General features: G+C 40.5%; 1 protein-coding gene across 1 annotated transcript in view; it reads left to right on the top strand.

Annotated features, from left to right (window-relative positions):
- The window catches only part of Samd12 (sterile alpha motif domain containing 12), a 168,884-nt gene extending 154,562 nt beyond the window's left edge, over window positions 1-14,322 (top strand). Inside the window, exon 3 of the mRNA XM_059247023.1 lies at window positions 14,120-14,322. Coding sequence (XP_059103006.1) covers window positions 14,120-14,322 — 203 coding nt within the window. The remainder of the gene's footprint in view (window positions 1-14,119) is intronic.
- The last annotated feature ends 5,505 nt before the right edge of the window (window positions 14,323-19,827 follow it).

Here is a 19,827-nt window from a genome sequence, read left to right on the forward strand (position 1 = left end):
ATTCTGGTTCTACATGCATTTTTTCCCTCCTTTATGCTCATCTTCCTATCAGCACCTCTTCTAGTAGAAGCCACCATGATCAGTGAGCGCTGCAGAAGTTCCTATTTTCCCCCTGGTTTTCTTTACTTCCTGTCATTACTTACGTCCTCCATGGGGATTACTTGTGAGAAGCCAGAAAGAATTTTGAATATAAATGTCATCATGTCGTTCATATTTAAAAAAAAAAAAAAAAACAACTCTGTGTTGACTCTCCAGGACAATTATTTATTGTAAAGTGAATAACAAGGTCCTTCATCTACCTCCAAGACCATGAATGATCTTGCCTTCAGCTAGCTCTCCACCTTCATCTCAAATACAAGGCCTTCTCATATTCCATATATCAGTCTCACTTCATTTCTCGCTTTAATATGAAGGCTGTATTCCAAGAACATTTGCATATATTTTCTTTTTCCCCAAAACTATCACCTTAACACTTCACAGTCTGTTTATCAGAAGGTAGGTAAAAGGTGCTTCCTTCAATTTTTTTGCCATACCATCCATATTCTTATTTAGGATTGCTCATATTCATCTTAAGGAAAACACCATATTCTTTTCTGTTTTGAAATAATGTCTTCCTCTGAGTGGTGTTTTTATTGTTTTCCCTGTGAAACTGTAAATACGGGCATAGACTACATGAATTGTATTCTGGGCTCTTACACAGCCTCTGGCCTAAAATCTGACACATTCATTCTTAACTGAGCAGTCCCTAGCTAAGCAGCTATAGCCCCCCTAATCATAGCATCTTGGTTCTAGTCCTTGCTCTGATATGTAGCTTTGGACAATTCCCTTCACTTTTCTTTGTCTGCTTTTTGGGATGGCATTTCTTTTCCTTTGCTCACAGAGCCATTCATTTACTCAGCAACTACTGAGCACTGGAATTACTTCATCAAAAGCCCAGGAGTGAGGAGAAGATGGGCATGTGAATAAATTTCGTAGTGATAAAACAGTAAATGTAACAGCAAAACCTCTATAAGGCATACTGTTATACAATATTTAATTCGGAAAAAAAACATATTGAGTCAGGTACTATGATAGACACTTTTAAATTTATAAATTTATATTTTAGGTAATATATTATATAAAGTAGAATAATACTTTATTATACTTTAACATTAAAAACCCCAAGGCAATTAAAGTCAATTCTGTTTTACAGATGTGGAAATTGTGACTCAGCAGCATTTAGTCAATTATTCATGTTCATAGAGCCAGCCTGTGTAGGCATCATGCTTAATTCCATAAGGCTCCTCTATCTAAAATCAGGTCTCTGCAAACACAGCAAAAAAAAACAGAATTAGACACAAAAATGAAAATACCATCTAAAGTGAAATTAAAAGAAAGCAATGCAGTACCACAACTACACTAGAGTCAGCATTCTAGAACAAACTGTTAAGTGTAAGGTCCTCCAACCTCAAAGAATTTCAAAGCATTGTTCTAAATAACACTCTATTCTCTGTGAGTACAAGCGAGTAAGATGAGCATTACAATTCATAAGAAGCTAGCAGTGTAATGAGCATGAATAAACAATAATGAAAATGAAACCAAAATAAGTTGAATACAAGAGGAAGTTGGAAAAAATTGAAGGTTTTGGTATAACTTGAGCTTGGATTCGGCTTTTTAAGGCTGGAATTCAATCAATTAATTCATTCTTCTAGCCATAATTAAACTTTAGTCAACGTCCATTACTCTTCCATTCACAAGGCCCTTCAAGTTATATCTCAATTGAAATGCTCTGTTATGTACATTGAGATGTCCAAGATCAAAAACAGGGAAGTTTTTACTTGAACTAAATTGGCATCCCTGTCCTGCTGTTTGTACACTTTCTTTTTTAACTGTGCACATCTCCAGCAGCAGCATTTCTCTCCCCTGTAAAACAGAGATGATGAATCTATCCTAGCATAGTCCCATGGATGAAATTGGTATGAACAGATCAAAAAATCTCTAACACAGACTTCTATGTTGTTTTTGCCTTCCTCTCCACGTCAGTCCTATGACTGAATTATGAATTATGAAAAAGTGCCAACCTTCTGGATTGGCATTTTCAGAAGCAGCTGGTTAACAGCAAACATCTAGATCAGTGGTTCTTCACCACAGCCAACTTTGTCCTCCATCAGTTATTTGCCAAGAATTTGGAGGCATTTTTAATCGGCACAGGTGGGAAAACATCATTAGATGAAAAGCCAGAGATTTTGTAGAGAGCATCCTGAAATACACAAGACAGCCACACTTTGAGTCACAGAAGTACCCAGCCCCAAGAGTCAACAGTGCTATATATCGTGATGTCTTTTCAAGATTTTATACGTTAAAAAAATAGATTTTTGTTTCTCCCTTTGAGCCTTGCTTCTTGGGAACAGTTTCCAAGTATCCATCAGGATCCCATCATTCAGATGTCTGCCATAGTTTGGGTGTGACTTATACAGCTCCCCTTGAAGTCTAGGATGAATGTTTTCCTTTCCTTAGGTAAGCTTCCTGAAGGAAGCAACAAGACTGTATTCTGCTGACTGAAGTGATTCCTTGCTAGCACAACAGGTGGAAGAAGGTAGACTATCATTCCATTTTTCAGGTAAAAAAACTAAAGCCTGGAGAGAAGTGTTGGACCAATGGCTGTGTAGCTAATACCTGAGTAATCTAGCATGGGATTAGCCCTGTCCTCCAGGCCTCTTTTTATTAGGGTTTTATAGTAGATCTCGTGGTCTTCATAGTCATTGATGCCAGGTTTTGTCACTCGTTGTTCATTACTACTGATTTGATGGCCTTGAATAAACTCCGTGAAAGCCAGAACACTTTCTATTTCTCCTATTGCGCAATATATGAAATTAGACCAACAGTCACTTACTAATCCTAATCCTGATGAAATTTTGAGTATGCAGAAAGGTGCCACAGACTTCACAAATAAGTTAGTTGATAAAGCTTTGCCTTGAAAGTGTGAGGAATTGAGTTCAATACTAAGAACCCCTGTTTAAATAATAATAAAAAGTGGACATTTTACTAGTAATCCAAGCACTGGGAATGCAGAGACAAGCAAATCCCTGGTACTCTCTGAGTGTCTAGTCTAGCCAAGTTGATGTGTTCCAGGCCAATACGAGAATGTGTCTCCGAAATTTTGAAAAAGGATGAACATCATCTGTGGAAGGACTGAGGCTGCCCTCTAACATTGACATGCATATACATACATTTGAATAATCCCTGCACATACATGTACATCTGCACACATACGGATATACACAAGCAAAAGTATAAGGTAAAATGAATCTCTCCATTTTAAAAATAAGGTGAAAGTTAACTTATAACCAGGATTTTAATGTGACTTTGGCCATCGGTACTATTTCAAGTTAATTCATGTGTTGAACCCAGCATGCCCTGTACCTGTTCTTTTCAATAGACAAAAGCTATATGTATCTGTCCATTGTAGCTATGACTATGAGTAGAATGTTGAGGAGGGGAAATACTTGTCAATAGGCATCTCACATGCTTCTTGATGATTAATTTTAAAACATGCAAAGTATGCAAGGCATCGTTTACCTGGTGACACTCGATCAACAAAGATTGCCACGTGCAGATGAATGTTGACAAATAAAAGCAAATGTACCTCGAGGTATGGTTTACTCATCAAAAGCAGAAAGGCCTTGGAGGCAGTTTATTGTACCATGAATCTTCAGCTATAATCTCCATTAGATTGGTATGAGACTTCCTTGCTTGAAACACACACACACACACACACACACACACACACACACACACACACACACTACTTAGACTGCTCTGAGAAGTTATTACTGAGTCTTCTCAGAGACTAAAACAACCCCCCCCAAAAAATGTTTTAAGGGATTTTTAAAAATAATTTTTGGAGATGATTTGGTAACTGCAATTAGCAAAATAAAAATATTCGACTTTTCAAGAGGCTAAAAATAACAAGGCCATGTTTCTACTCAGTTTGAAAGGTACTATGGGAATTAATATTATTCCAATTCCCTCCTATTAACATCATCAGCACCTGAATATAGTCAGCCAAAAAGTAGACTGTCTGAAACAGGCTTTCTACCTAAGACTGGTTAAAAAATTCAATATGCAGTTCCCATCAGTCCAGTAAATTACTTACAGTAATCACAGCGCAAATTTCCACTAACCCTTCTCTTCCTCATCCCAAAGGAGGGAATGAAATCAGGTGCCATTCAGTCTGAGTCTTACCAAGTGAAGGACCAGGCTGGGTAGTGGGCTATGCTCTCAGGTAGAAGTGAGACGAGATGTATTGGTCTTGCCTTCTTGCCAAGAAATGAGGTAATGGGTTGGCTGGCCTTTGAGTCCTTGCTTGTGTGGGTAACAGATTTGTTGTCACATTTAAGAAATCAGGGAGCTGGGCGGAGGTGGTGCACACCTTTAATCCCAATACTTGGGAGGCAGAGGCAGGTGGATATCTGTGTGTTTGAGGCAAGCCTGGTCTACAGAGCGAGATCCAGGACAGGCACCAAAACTACACAGAGAAACCCTGTCTCAAAAAAAAAAAAAAAAAAATCAGGGATCTCGGGCTGTGGGGTTATGAAGACGCATATGCAGTGTATTGTTAGGCAATACAAAATCCTAAAGGCCCTTAACTACTCTTGGACCCAGTGAACTGTTCATTTAGAATGGTCTGAACAGAGTGCAGTGGCAAAGGCCAGACCCTATTCCTACAGTCTGTTGAAAACCTTAGAGACAATGCCACCAGAATTCCTTTCCACTGAGAAATGAGTGGCATAATGAGGGAAAGGGAAGACATTGAAAGTGTCCACTTGTGAGCCAAAGATGACCCATATACATGATTTGTTTGGGTATATACATGATAGTGTGAAAAACATAGGTAAATTGTAAACTGGTAGATTTCATAAAACTTGTGAGTTTTCAGTTATTTGTAACTTAAAACAAAAGCAGTAGCTACAGTTGGCCCATAGTCTAACTGTCCTTTTACAGGGCAAAAAAAAAAAAATGGATTAAAATTGTCTATTTCAGGAGAAAAATCAAACCGTGCAGCCCAACTAATTTCAATGGTCCCTTGGAGCAGTTCTCCTCACACAATTACATTATCCTGACAATCGAAGCATTTGAATTTGTGACCTCTGGAGTAATTGGATAAGGAGGACAGGACCCTCTGGGCATGTGAAGCAGACAGAAGTATATGGTCAAATTTAAGGTGAATTTGAAATGCATTCAGAGGAAAAACAATTAAAAGGCCAGTATTTTCCAGTGACTAACTTGGATAAAACATCAGAGCCCTATCGTTTTTATTCGCCTATTCAAGGATGTCATTTCTTCAGATGGGAATGAGGAATCTGTGCCGGTTTAGCTGACAGTGACACATAAAATAGAACCTGCCACTCACCATTCAACCAGCTCAGCTCCCTCCCCTTGTCATATATTGACTTTTGTAACTGAGAAACTCAGGGTGTCTGACCTCAAGCAAGGTGGCGTTCGGAAAAATCAAATAACATTGTCTTCTCCTCTCTTCTACTCGCTTCCTCTCTGTCTCCTATTTCTCTCCTGCTTTCTCAGCTTTGCTCACTGTTGACTTAATTCCCTAGCCAATTCTCTGCATACGACAACAAAGACAACCACTAACGGCAAATCTAGTATTATATTATACCTTGGGAGAGGTCCTAAGAAGGAAAGAGAACTTTTCCTCTTAGCAACCATAACAATTCCAGTAAGGAACTTATATTTGCTCTGTCTGAGTCACATCCACACAACATTAATTTAGCAAACATTTATTTAGTGCCAGAATGGAGACACACTCAGGTTAGGGACTTGGAAACATCAATGAAGCCCCGTATTCTCTGAACTTGTGCTGTGGCAAGGTGTAGGAAGGAAACTGGAAATAAAAATCAACACAATACGCAAAAAAAAGTGATTTTTTTGAGAGCTGAAAAATACTAGAGGAGAATTCTTTTTTTAATTGTCAAAAGATTCCCCAAAGGAGAAAGAGCAGCGCCCAAAATATGAAAGGGAAGTTCTCTTACAGGGACGGACAGGAAAGCCATAGAGACAAAGACGATGGAGTTGCTAATGATCTTGATGGGGCTTGTGACTGAACAAGCATCATTTCTTCTACCCTGTGTGTTCTTTTTGACTGTAGAGGGGGGGGAAAGGGGAAGAGTGAGATCAAAAGTCGTATGAGAGGCATGGAAGACCCACATGTGCCTGCCTGTCTCCCTCCCTCCCTCCTTCCTTCTTATCATCTTCATGCTCTGAGAAGCTTCAGTGGAGAGCTTCTCAGAGCTCCTAAATACACTTTTCTGTCTCCCAGAACTTGTTTCCTATGCCTTGTATTCCCTTCTCCCTCCTATTCACCTAAATACTTCTGTCCTTTGCTCCAAGTCCCCTGAAATACCACAAGGTGCCACGTGCATGGGATCACACACACACACACACACACACACACACACACACACACACACACACAGTGCTTTGTCACTGATGTGAAACTTATCTTTTTCGCTGTCTTCCTAGTTCTTCGTAGAGGAGCAAGTTCAATCCATAGTGCTCATAGTCTGTGATAAATGACTAGAAGAATCTGTTGAACAGCAGCTGTCACAGCCACCCTCCCCCATCCTCTGTCACTCTCTGCTGCATGGTGGTGTTGTGTTCATGGTGCCCTTTTTCCGTAAGCCATCAGAGATGGTGACCGTTCCCAGACCCTCCAACTCACTGACCTGAGTCCCCGTGCAGAAATGGGCTTGGTGAGTGTATTAGTTACTTTTCTATTCTTGTAACGAAAGCAACTTATTAAAGAAGAGTTTGTTTGGGGCTTATCATTCCAGATGGAAAAGAGTCCATCATGACCATCATGTCAGGGAAGAGTGTCAGGAACAACTGACAATTTCACATCCCTCACCTCAAACTAGAAGCAGAGATACCAAACTGGACATGGTGCTTGGATGATAAACCTCAAAGCCTACCTCCAATGATATGTTTCTTCCAGCAAGACCACACCTCCTAAACTACAAATGATGCCACCAACTGGGAACCAAATAATCAAAGCCAGAGCCTGACCAGGGATGGGGGAGTGGGAGGGAGTGGGGGGACATTCTCATTCAATCTACCACAAGGAGGATGTGAGGTTCATGTGAAGAACTCCCCAGCAGTCAGTTAGAGGATGCTGAGCAGCATGGCCTCTCCCAAATCTGCAGCTTCTTAATAAGACATAGAGCTTTTAGGTGTTTTATAGCTCTTAATCAGCCATGGATAAACATGGTACTTTCACAGAATCATTTAAAAAGGAGATAATCTATGTAAAGCTCTTAGGACGGTGTTTAACACATAGTAAATGTTTGCTATTGTTATCGCTGTCACAGGAGAAGGAACAGGAGTCCTGTGAGTGTGAAGAGGTAGCAGCCAGCAAAACATCTGTGACACCAAATTTGCATCATGCCCGTGGTTCCAGGTTAAAGAGGATGTGCACATGTTTCATTCCATTCTGTTGTTACAGTCTATGAAATAGTGTCATTTTCACCCACATTTTGAAAATGAAGAAACTCAGATCATGACTTACTGAATATTAATCCATTCCTATCAGCTCATAACCTCATGCTTTTTTATTTTAAAAAACATTTTTACTCATTTTACATACCAATCACAGATTCCCCTTCTCATCCCTCCTCCTGCTCCCCCCACTCCCACCTAACCCCTCCCAACCCACCCTTCATCCTCTCCTCCAAAAGGGTAAGTTCTCCCATGGAGGGACAGCAAAGCCTGGCACATTCAGTTGAGGCAGTACCCAGCCTCTCCCCCGTGCCTCAAGGGTGAGCAAGGTTTCTGACCATAGCTAATGGGATCCAGAAAGCCAGCTCATGCACCAGGGATAGATCCTGATCACACTGCCAGGGGCCCCTCAAACAGACCAAGCTACACAACTGTCTCCCGTATGTAGAGGGTCTAGTCAGGTCCCATGCAGGTTCCATAGCTGTCGGTCTAAAGTTCGTAAGTTCCTATGAGCTTGGTTCAGTTCTCTCTGTAGATTTCCCCATCATGATCTTGACCCCCTGCCTTGCTCACAAAATCCCTCCTCTCTCTCTCTTCTACTGACTGAATAAAGATCTGCAAAGACCGTGGTGCCTAATGCTTGGTGCTTGTCCTTATCCTCTAAGCAAAGGAGTCTTTGCAGATGTGACTAAGGAGCTCCAAATGAGCCAATTGTCCTGGGTTATTCAGGTGGTATTACTGCTAACCACAAGTGTCATCATAGGAGGAGTAGAGATTGTGTGTGTGTGTGTGTGTGTGTGTGTATACATACATATATATAATATATATGTATATATATATTATATATATGATCAGAAAGTGGTATGAAATGAAGGTAAAGTTTATGGTGATATGGCCACAACTAAAAGAACACAGGCAGAGCTAAATGAAGTATTTAAAACCAGATTTTGCCCCATCAGCTTCTGGAGGGCATGTGGTTTTAGCCCAGTGAAACTGGTGTTGAGATTCTGGTTTCCATATCTCTGTGGAATACATTTCGGTTGTGTTAAGTGCCCATCCTCATGGTGATTTGGTATAGCAACAGAGAAAACTATTAACTTGTTCCTCTACTCCACATGCTCTTTCTGCCCTGCTGCTCACCTGCGCTGCTGGTGGTTTGTGGTGTCTGTCTAAACCCAGAACAAAGCCCTCATCTGCCTTCAACCTTCGTGAAGATCAGGTACTCAGCCTCAAGGTCTCCGTTCTTTTTGACAGCAGATGTTTATGTGCTCATCACCAACCAGTGCAGCTGCCAGCTCCTACCAGGGCCAGGCTCTCACGTTTGTTTTATTTGACTGTTGCCAATCAAGTCCCTTACATCAGACACGACAGTAATTTAAAGACCTGGAAATGGGAAGTCATCAATATGTGGGTAAAGAAAATAATCTTAACATTACTTAAGCAGTGCTAAAAAATATGTATTTAATATGTATTTGTAAGTACTATTATGTGCCAGCATAGGGAATCTGACAGGGAAATTTTATACAGTATTGCAGTTCTCCAGAGAAACATAACTGGTGGGAATATATATATATATATATATATATATATATATATATATATATATATGAGAGAGAGAGACAGAGAGAGAGAGAGAGAGAGAGAGAGAGAGAGAGAGAGAGAGAGAGAATACACAGGTTGATAGACAGATAAAATAAATTGGTTCATGGAGTTATAGAAATTGCCAAATTTAAAATCTGTAAACCTGATGTCCTCATTTGAGCCCAGAGGCAAGAGCTGCTATATGTTATAGGAAGCAATCTGCCTTATCTATTCTATCACTTTAATTATCAGTCTCTGAGCCTTAGGTGTAGGGGTTGTGTTGTAGATGTAAGAATTCTGAGCACCTCACAGTCAGTGTTTCTCTGTATTTTGACCAGTTGTAGCTTTCTGTAATAGTCCCCACCTGCTGCAAAAGGATGTTTCTTTGATGATCTACATTTACCTGTGGGAATAAGGGTAAGTGTTAAGATTGCAGTTAAATACTGGTTTGGGAAAGTGGCAGTAATAGGTTTTTCTCTAAGATCAATGACCTAAGGCTCGGGGACATCATAGAAAAGGGGTGGAAAGAATGTAAGAGCCAGAGGGCCAGATCATCTGCTACAAGACTGCCATCTCTATATGACTAAAAAGAGGCCCATGAACTCTCAGAAGCATAGTTGCTTAAACAAACTCTGAATTCCAATTGACCTCCCAGTTCTGATCGGTGAAATCTCCCAAGGTTCTACCCCTCGATGAAGGAATACAGGCAATTGAGGATTGCTGAGAGAGGGAGGATCAATCTTCCCCAGGGATGAGTCCCCTAACTGATTATCCAATACCAAGTAGTAAGTCCTAAAACATGTACATATGAGCTACACTAAATGGACACAGCAAGCTGTATTATATATTTATTTGTGTGTGTGTGTGTGTGTGTGTGTGTGTGTGTGTATCAATAATAATTTTTAGCAGGCTATGAATTTGAGAGGGAATGGGTAGGTAGGAGTGGTACACAGAAGGGGCTGGAGGGAAGAGGAGGAATAGTTTAAATACAGCACAAATATATGAAATTTAAAAATAAGTAATTATTGATATCATCTGGAAACACCCAGGATAATAAGTAACTAAGTATCTGGATATCTCATGGCCCAGTCAATTTGGCTTATGAAGTTAACCACCATGCCTATGTTTATGGAATTGGTGTGCTCAAGGGACATATACAATAATGCCTTTTTGGACAGACTGAAGTTTCAGATGCACCAACACTTGAATTTTTCAAGGTTGCTACCAGAACACCACACCCAAGTTTCTGCTGTGTGAACATCTTCATGGAGTCTTCCCTGGCCATTGTCAAGGGGTCCTGTGAATATTTTTAACAGAGGTTGGGTCACCGCGATAACCTCTTAGTTCTGTGACTCCTACTGTGATCTACCAATGCTACCTGCTAGCTCAGTGCTTTGGGGGTTTGAGGAGGGCATTGAAGGAATGAAGGAATGAGAATAAGGGATGTTTTAATCACCTACTTTTTTTAGTTCTACCTATTTCATTACTTCTGAAGATCCCAGATGTTTGCTGGAGATAGACTAGCAGGAACAGACCAGATTTCCTTCCTCTATCACATCCTTTCCTAGAGCAGTGATTCAGTTTCCTGCTCATAAAAGGGGCCACCAGCCATTGTGGATAAGCTTGGAAACCTGAATGGGAACTGAGGACCTCCTTTCCTCCACGCTACTTCTAGGAATTGTAAAGTCATAAAAATAGAGCCAGGAGCCTTACCACTCCTGCCCCTTGACTGGGCTTTGTGGCACCATCACTTCCTGTTTTGACTTTTCTCCATTTCCCAACCTCCAATCTATTCTCCTCATAAGAACCAGTGAAGATCTAGTGAAGGCCTGGCATAATGCCCAAGTTGTCTTTGCTCATAACTCTTCACACTTCATATCCAGGCCTCCCAGAGCCTGTCAGGCCCTCTTGAACTCTGTCTCGGACTCTTCTCAGATGCTGCTTCCCACCTTTGTCCTATTTTCTCCACCCTGCTGTAGTGACATTCTCCATTCCTCTGACTTCCTTGACACTTCTCTTCCCTGTCTTTCTCCCATGTTCTAGTGTCTCCTCCCCAGACAGACCCAGGACTCAAGGTTACTGTTCCTTAACTACCATCTGTTCTCTACTTTTCACTATGGCCCCCACACAGAAATTGGGAAAGGAAAAAGCTCTCTGTTTGAGTTATTTTTTTTAAAAAATAGTGTTATTCTTTAGAATAACTCCATACCATTGTACTTTATTCATAAACATGTATTTTGATCATATACATCCTCCCTCCCTTCGCTCCTCCAGACCCATTCCCATGTACTTGCCAATCCAACTTCATGTCCTTAAATAAATTGAATTAAATCTGTGTTGCCCAAATACCGTTGGGTGTGGGTGGGATCATCCCCTGAAGCGTGGTTGACCTACCAGGCTTGGGACACACCCTTAAAGAAAACTGACACTCCTTTTCCCAGGAGCCATCGATTGCCAGTATCTTCTCAGCTGGGGGTGAGACTTTGCCCACCTCCCTCCTGCATGTTGGGATTTTGTCAGGCTTCAACTTGCCTATCTGAGTTCGTAAAATGATGTCAATTCCATTCATGAGGATAACTGCTGCTGCTGTAACAAACTTAGAGGCTTAAAATTATCCATGTTTATATTCTTACATTTGTGAAATTCAGAAGTTCAGAAATGGGTGTCATGGGGCTCAAAGTGAGATGTTTGAGACTTTTGGAGTACGAATGTGGGAGAGAAGCAAGTTGGAATCTTAGCCTCTGGAATCTGTAGGGACTCCATAGCTCCTGGCCACTCTAACTCCTGTTTGCATTTCCACACCATTTCTCTCTCTCTCTCTCTCTCTCTCTCTCTCTCTCTCTCTCTCTCTCTCTCTCTCTCTCTCTCTCTCTCTCAGGTTCTCTGTTCCTTTGTAGTGAGACTTGATGGGCTGCCTGGGTGATATATGATATTCTCCCATCTTGGGGTCCTTATACTTCACTCACCTTTACAAAGCCTCTTTGACCATGCAAGGTGACAAATTAGATTAGAACATCCTCCATTGCTGTTACTTTACCTTGCTATAGAAGGCAATGGCAAGGGAATGTCCTTTTGTCGTCTTGTTCCTTTTTCATGGTTATCATGATCATCTGGTAGAACCAAGCCTGAGCTCTATCTATGGGACTTCTTTCATCAGAATGCCACAGAAGCTGTAGATCACTGTCACCACACACACACACACACACACACACACACACACACACACACACACACCACTTTCCTCCCAGACCATATTCCATGGTCATGCCATCAATATTCCCATTCAATATTCCTGCCTACCCTACCCTACCCACCTCACTTCTGGGCAGAGGATTGGAGAGAATCATTGCACATCACAATATACAGCTGGCTTTTTTTCTAAGTGGGAAGGGCCATGACATTGTTCCTGGCTAATAAATGGCTGTAGGCCAAGCAGTCCATTGGTGAATGAGATACATAAGCACTCTTTTCTACCTTTGCTTTGATTATCAATGTTACCAAGTTCAAGGAAGGCAGACTTGCAGTCAGCATGCAGAATAAAGCCAGACACAGTTCTCCACCATAATTTCCTGTACTTGGGAGTGTAAGGCAGGAGGATTTTAAGGCAAGCATGGGCTACTTGTTAAGACCCTGTCTCAAAAGCAAAGAAAAACCATTCAAAATAAACCAGGAAGCTCTGCTGCATCATTTTAATCCATCATATGCAGCATATATCCTGGTTTATCTTGACCAGTGTTCTGTGCAAGGGTTAACAGGAAGGGAAGATGAAGACTGAACACCACTAACTCTGCTAGCTGCTCCTCTCTATCCACCTGTATCTATTCACAGGCTGCCCATTCATCAGCTACATTCATGGGCTTTCTTGTTTCTTTGATGGAAATGCCCATTAACTTCACCTTCTAGTGGTTTGGTTTCTTTTCCAAGGTGATAGAACATTTCATTTCTTTCTTCCAAAAGAAGCGGAGTCACAGTTTGTTAAGAAGCAACTCTAATGTAGATTTAAACATGGATATTAGGGAAGGGAGAGTGGTGTTTAGGAAAAGAACGTGCACACACCCAATACATGGGTGTGGACTTCCCAACAGTTTCCAGCGTCTATATAAAATTGTACTCACAAACTTGCCATTGATCACAGGCAGCTGCTTCTGTCTTTTCCTCATGATAGAAATGATAACAGATCCATCTGCAGGTGTGACAGCTGAGGCTGTGAAAAAAAGAGTAAATGGTGCTGTGGGCATTTTACAAGATCGCTCTCTTAGAGTAAGCAATGGGAGTGAAGTATGCTTATTTCAAGGTAAATGCACAGTAGGGCATAATTTGGGGACTTCATAGAAATCAAGGTAGAAGAAAAACATACAGATATCTGGAGTTGGAGAAAATGGAGCTGGAAGGGAGGCATGCTGAGTTGCCAAGACCTAGATATGTGGCATCATAAGCACCAGAACTCCTGGTTTTGCCCTCCTGAATGGCACCCTTCCCTTGTCTTCTCTTAACCGGTCTTTTATCCTCAGCAAATGTTGGGGTGAGCAGAGCTTCCCACAGCTGCAGCCAGAGAGCTGGATGTCTTCAGATCAAAAGCAGACCTTAGATGTGTGTTTCACAAAAACAGAAATGCTGCTGGAGTTCCCATACGCATAGTGAGAGCATCTAGTTCTGCAGCTGGGGTGTCAAAAGGGGGCACACTGGCCAGCCTGAGAACCCATCACCCCGTGAAGAGCACTGTTTCCATGGAAACCAGCAACTGATGACCCAAATATGCAAGTTAAAGTTCGCTGTTTTACCTACCTCATTGGGTCTACTGAGGGTTGCCACCATTACATAAAAACCAGTGCTCTCTTTTGTATAGGTGGGTTTTCTCTGTGCACATCATCAGTCCTATCAGCATAAACCATGGGGGTCCCTCGGTTCTACATCATCTGCACTTAGTTATAAACTTTTTTTTTTTTTTTTTTTTTTTTTTTTTGGTCGGGGCTAGCCAAAACCAAGCTGCGAGTCATTCCCCCAGGGGATTGCTCACTTGCCTCTCTCTCCATTTCTTCAACCCCTGCAGGGCGAGCCCTGCTGAGACTCACAGACAAGAAGCTGGAACGCATGGGGATCACCCAGGAGAGCCAGCGACAGCACATCCTGCAGCAGGTGCTCCAACTGAAGGTGCGGGAAGAAGTCAGAAACCTGCAGTTACTCACACAAGGTAGCCTGCTGCTGCTTCCTGGTGGGTGGCTGCCCGGGAACATGGGAAGCCAGAAAATGTGATCGTTTGTGACAGAGGGGAGCCAGGAAAATTTGTTATTGTTTCCTTACAGGATGTTCTTCATTAAAAGGAAAGAAGTAGGTAGCTCTAAAGAGAACTTCGCTCTAAAACTTTTCGTTTTCATTGCTCACCAGAGAGAAAGATGCATAAATAAGTAATGGGTGCACAAGTGGAATTACGGGCGCCAACTTCAAGGTTATCGCGTAGGGCTGCATAGATTGCTTACTGTACCGCTCCAGAGAGTACCAATCACATTGATCAGGGTCCAACTGCTCCCTCCAGAGTTGTGTGGTGTTCAGGCTGCACGACTCAATAGCACAGTCCTGGCTGCCCTCATCTGAACAATAATTCTGAGGAGGTCTTAGAATTTGAGTAATTCTAAAGTTAATATGGCCTGTGCTAGAGATGAGGTTTTGATATATTTTGTTTTACTTTGCTTTTCATTGGCCAATAGAGGGGAAATCTTTTAAATGTACCTTTATTTAACTGAATTAATGCATGCATAGACTTCAGAGATTTTGAAAACTCTATTAACCTACTGAGAATAGAATGATTTAAAATATAAACTAGAGAATTTAAATTTGGACTATTAAGGCTGTGTAACTCAATAGTGTCATGAAGAACTTCAATGTATTGAGAGCACCTAAGATCCCTATAACTTTGAAGTGTCAAGAAAATCTAAAATTTGAAGAAAACTCTTCAAAAGTTCCACTATATGTAACCTATGCATTTACATACTATTTGAAAGATATAAGCTTCCATCGACTGTACTTTTTCTTCTTTTGTTGCCCATCATGCATCATTTTAAATGAAAGGATGATAAAGTAAGTGTTTTTGAGAGCATTGGGTAGTTTTCAATATTCAGGATTAGTAATTGTATGCATACTGGAGAAATCTGGGTCAGCCAAGTTTTGTATTATTGCGTTTAGATTAGCCCAGGAATAGTCCATTTGTCTAGAGCAGTGGTTCTCAACCTGTGGGTCACGAACCCTTTGGGGTTGCATATCAGATAGCCTGCATATCGGATATTTACATTGTGGTTTATAACAATAGCAGAATTATAGTTATGAAGTAGCCCTGAAATCATTTTATGGTTGGGGACCACCACAACATGAGGAACTTTATTAAAGGTTTGAAGCATTAGGAAGGTTGAGAACCACTAGTCTAGAGGAAATAATGCAGTGCCTGAAAGATGTGTGCTGCAGAAGGATAAATATAGACGGAAAGTGACGCAAAAATGGTGTCGGCTCTTTAATATGCTTGTTCGAAGTTTGTCCCTAGAGACTCCTGGTGGTAAGTCATAGGAATGGGTGGACTGAGTAATTTAATTTGAATGTGACATGTTGATACACCTTTAAGTTTCTTTTAAGAAATAAATAGAGATAATAAGACTTATGACAAGAAAAGTCATCACAGCACTATTTCTAAAATGGAAAAAAAGAAGCAAATAATTCTACTTAAACTTTATGTAATCTAGGCATCAAAATTCCTTTTGAAAGAATACATGATGCCAGAAAAAGATTTGAGAAATGGGGATGAGGGCATATGGAAAATTTGATTCATAGCATGGCTCAATTTTTCAAAATATAGAACTCATATTTTAACATATGTATTATATGCAAAAGGAGTATAGATGATTATGCCATATTTTCATGATGGTTTGCTCTGGGAAATACACTTGTGGATTATCTCACTTGTATTCATTATACTTGTCCATGTTTTCTGAATCCACTATAAAGTTGTACTATTGTTTAATCAGAGGATATTAACTAGTAGCTTCTACAGCATTCTTCTTTCTAGGTTCTATTTGGTGTCTGGGCCTTCTAGGAGCTTTCTTTTCCTCCTGTGTTGATAAAGAGGAAGAGACTTATCCTAATGGAGCATGCCTTAGACATCATCCTCTACTCCTTTCCCCCTGCCTAGGCTGTGCCTCACAAAATCATCTTCAGTATTCATTGCCCAGAAGTCTTCTTCAGATACTGTTTAAGCCTACTAAGCTAAATGCCTGTCTGTGCTCTGGGAAAGTCCTAAGCTCAATCTTTCTGATTTCATTGTTGGCATCCCCCATTCCACCCTCATTGAAAAGCTGTACATTCTGTATTCTTTCATCCCACTCCCTTTGGAAGAAACTAATGTTCTCTTTAGCTCATGGGTATTTTTCTCTGAATTTTTATTGCCTCTCTTAGTGCTTGTCCTTCACATGTTAGTGTTCAAAATCCCTTTATGTCAGGCATCCTTTACAAAAAATCTACAGTGTTATTGAAGTGATAATTTCCTTTTTTTAGAAAGGGAAACAAAATTGACAAGATGTTTTGAACATTGATATTTGAAGATATGAAGAGATCTGGTGAAGCTTTAAATTATTGGGGGTCTAGGTTTGCTCTAATAAGAATCAATGTTCTATCTACTCAAGGGAGCTGGCTGATTTAACATGCATATCATATGACAGTCACTACAGGGGTGATTCAATATTGAATATTTGATTCTTCAAACCCATAAATACCAAGCTACAGCAACAATGTGCCAAATAAGTACAAGTATTCTGCGATGTTTTTTGTATCTTTTTGAAAGTCTCTGGGCCTGTGTCTTCAGGAGAGTGGGTCACACTTTCAGTTTATAGAAAAGTGATATGGTGCTGGGACACATAAAATTATTACTCTGGTGCAAACCATGTTTTTGTTGGTGTTGATGGCATAATCCATTCAAGCTGCTAGAGTAAATACCATGAACTATTTAGGTTGTTATATTGTAGTTACTATTCTTATTTCTGTGACTAAATGTCTGGTGAAAGCAACTTACGGGGGATGGGTTTATTTTCGCTCACAGCTTGAGGGTGTACTTGTTACACCTGGTAGGGTATACGTAGAAGGGAGAGCATGGCAGCAGGAGGACGGGGCAGCTGGCCACATTATTCTTACATTCAGAAAGCAGAGAGAGATGAATGCCAGTGCTCAGTTCCCTTTCTCCTTCTTATTCACTCCTGGACCCCAGCCCATACAATGGTACCATCCACATTTAGAGTAGGTCTTCCAACCTCTGTGACATACCCAGAAATTTGTATCCTGCATGATCCTAGATTCTGTCAACTTCATAATCAATATTAACCAGGACAGCAAAAAGCAATAGAAATTAATTCTCATCCTTCTGAATACTGGGAAATCTGGGGTCAAAGTGTTAGAGGATTCAAGGACTAGTCAAAACGGCTTCATGGCCCATTCTAACTGAGCCCTTCCACTGTGTTTCATATATCAGAAGCAAGACATAATCACTCTGAGGTCCCTATCAAAGGTACTTATCCCATTCATGAAAATCCTACCCTCAAGACCCAATCCTCTATCAGAGGTCCCATCTCCTTAAACCATACCTTAAGGATTACAAATTCAATGAATGAGAGTGTTTGGAGGACAAAATACCTAATCTATTACATTGGCATTTAACTCTGTGTTATTTTTAAACAAAACTAACCATTTTTAAAGGTGGTTATCGCCTTTGATGTAATCCATGTGTGTCTGTGTGTGTGTGTGTGTGTGTGCGTGCATGTGTGCACATGCACATGTGGAGACAAAAGGTTGACATAGGATGTTTTCTATCACTCTCCACCTACCTTAGTTTGTGCAATTGACAATGGAGCCCACCCACTTCTCTAGATTGGGTGGTCAGGGAGCTACGAAGATCTGCCTGTCTCCACATACCAATTCTAACACACACACACACACACACACACACACACACACACACACACACACACAGTGCTGGAGTGACAGATGTGCATCACCACCCCTGGCTTTTTGTGTGGATCCTGAGAACCTACCTGGTTTTGAGTCCTTGCACAGCAAGTACTTACCCCATGAGCCATTTTCTCAGCTCCCAAATTACTCCATTTTTGAGGAAAGGATTTTATCTTTTCAATGACTGGATTTTTTTGGATGTTTCTATTTTGTTTTTAGAGTCACTTTTAAAAAAATATATGTTTTTGGAAGAACATAGGTGACTCCCTTTAGAGAAGCAGCTAAGTAAATCATGGCACACATAGTTACTATAGGTCTCTGAACCTGTAGATGAGGAATGAAGAAGGACCCTTGGGAAACCATGAAAAATAAAAAAGCAAGATGCAGAACCATATGCATACTGTACATTTGCCAAAAAGGGAGAAATATTCTCCCTCTGTACATTCTTTGTTTATATAGGAAACACTGAATAATGTAGATGAAACTAATATAAGTTACACCCAGGAGGCAGGGAAGGTGGTCATGGAGAGAGGATGCATGCTTCAGGTGTCATTTTGCATTTGAAATATAAGTGTTTGAACTATTTTAAAGAACACATTTTTAAAAATAAACAAGAAGGAGAAAGAATAAAAATAACTTTTAATGTGCCTGGATTTTAAATCCTGACTTGAACACCTAATACTGTTACTTCAGGGAAATTATTTAAGCACTCTGTGCTCCCATTTCCTAACTTTTGAAATAGAGATGAGTAACTCTGCTCAACCAATAAGAATATGGTAGGAATTAACAGAGCTAAATATGCTTAGCCATTAGCCTTGTCACATAATTCAACCAAGTGTGCATTTACAACATGCCTCATCATTTTAATACCTTTTCCGAAATAATTTTGCCTGACACACAGTTTGCTTACATTCACTTACGTGTACACTTTTACACAGGAAAAACTAAGATTTCGCCCCACCTATCTTGATCTACTCCTTCTGGATGCTGACAAAAAGACAAAAAAAAATGAGACTTTTTCTAAAAAATTGCATAATGTGTGCATAGTAAATGTCAGTTTTTACTCACTGTTCAGAAACCATGACAGACACTCTTGAAACAGCTCATCATCTGAAGCCAGGGCCATCTTCTCTGAAGTTCTGCCTGCCCCTCTTGCCATTGACAATGGCCCCATGGCTCTCTGACATTTGCAAGTAACATAATCAATGTTTGCCCTTGCTTTCATGCTAAACTTCTGATACCTTCGAGAGATTGTCTCTACTGAAAGAAAGCCTTTGTTCTTCTGTGTTCCATCCGTGAGCAGCCAGGATGTCAATGTGGTGACCACATTTGATTAACTGTTCCTGCTATAAACTTAGCTGGGTCAGAACACTCCCAGTTATGTTTTGGGAAGTACAGAATGAGGCTGGAAAGTCATCCTGACACTATACTTCTGCTCGATTCATGAGAGATGGGAGTGGGGGTGTGCTTTATACAACACACAACAGTGGTACGAAGTCTTCTACAATCCTCAGATTTATCCACATTTGGTGAAATAATGGTCATTCTTGGATTCTTAATAGTAGACGTTGTTTCTAGAAAGCAAAACTCCCTAACAGATACTGAATGTTATTTTTGATAAAGCTAATGAGTTTTAAATGTTTACTATATGCAGATCATGCATAAGTTATCACATCAATTCTTCATATTTCTTTACCTTGGCCCTTATTGTTTGCTCGTCTCAATATATATATATATATATATATATATATATATATATATATATGACAGTGACAACAG

Source organism: Peromyscus eremicus, chromosome 20 (assembly GCF_949786415.1).
Source record: "Peromyscus eremicus chromosome 20, PerEre_H2_v1, whole genome shotgun sequence".
Lineage (NCBI taxonomy): Eukaryota > Metazoa > Chordata > Mammalia > Rodentia > Cricetidae > Peromyscus > Peromyscus eremicus.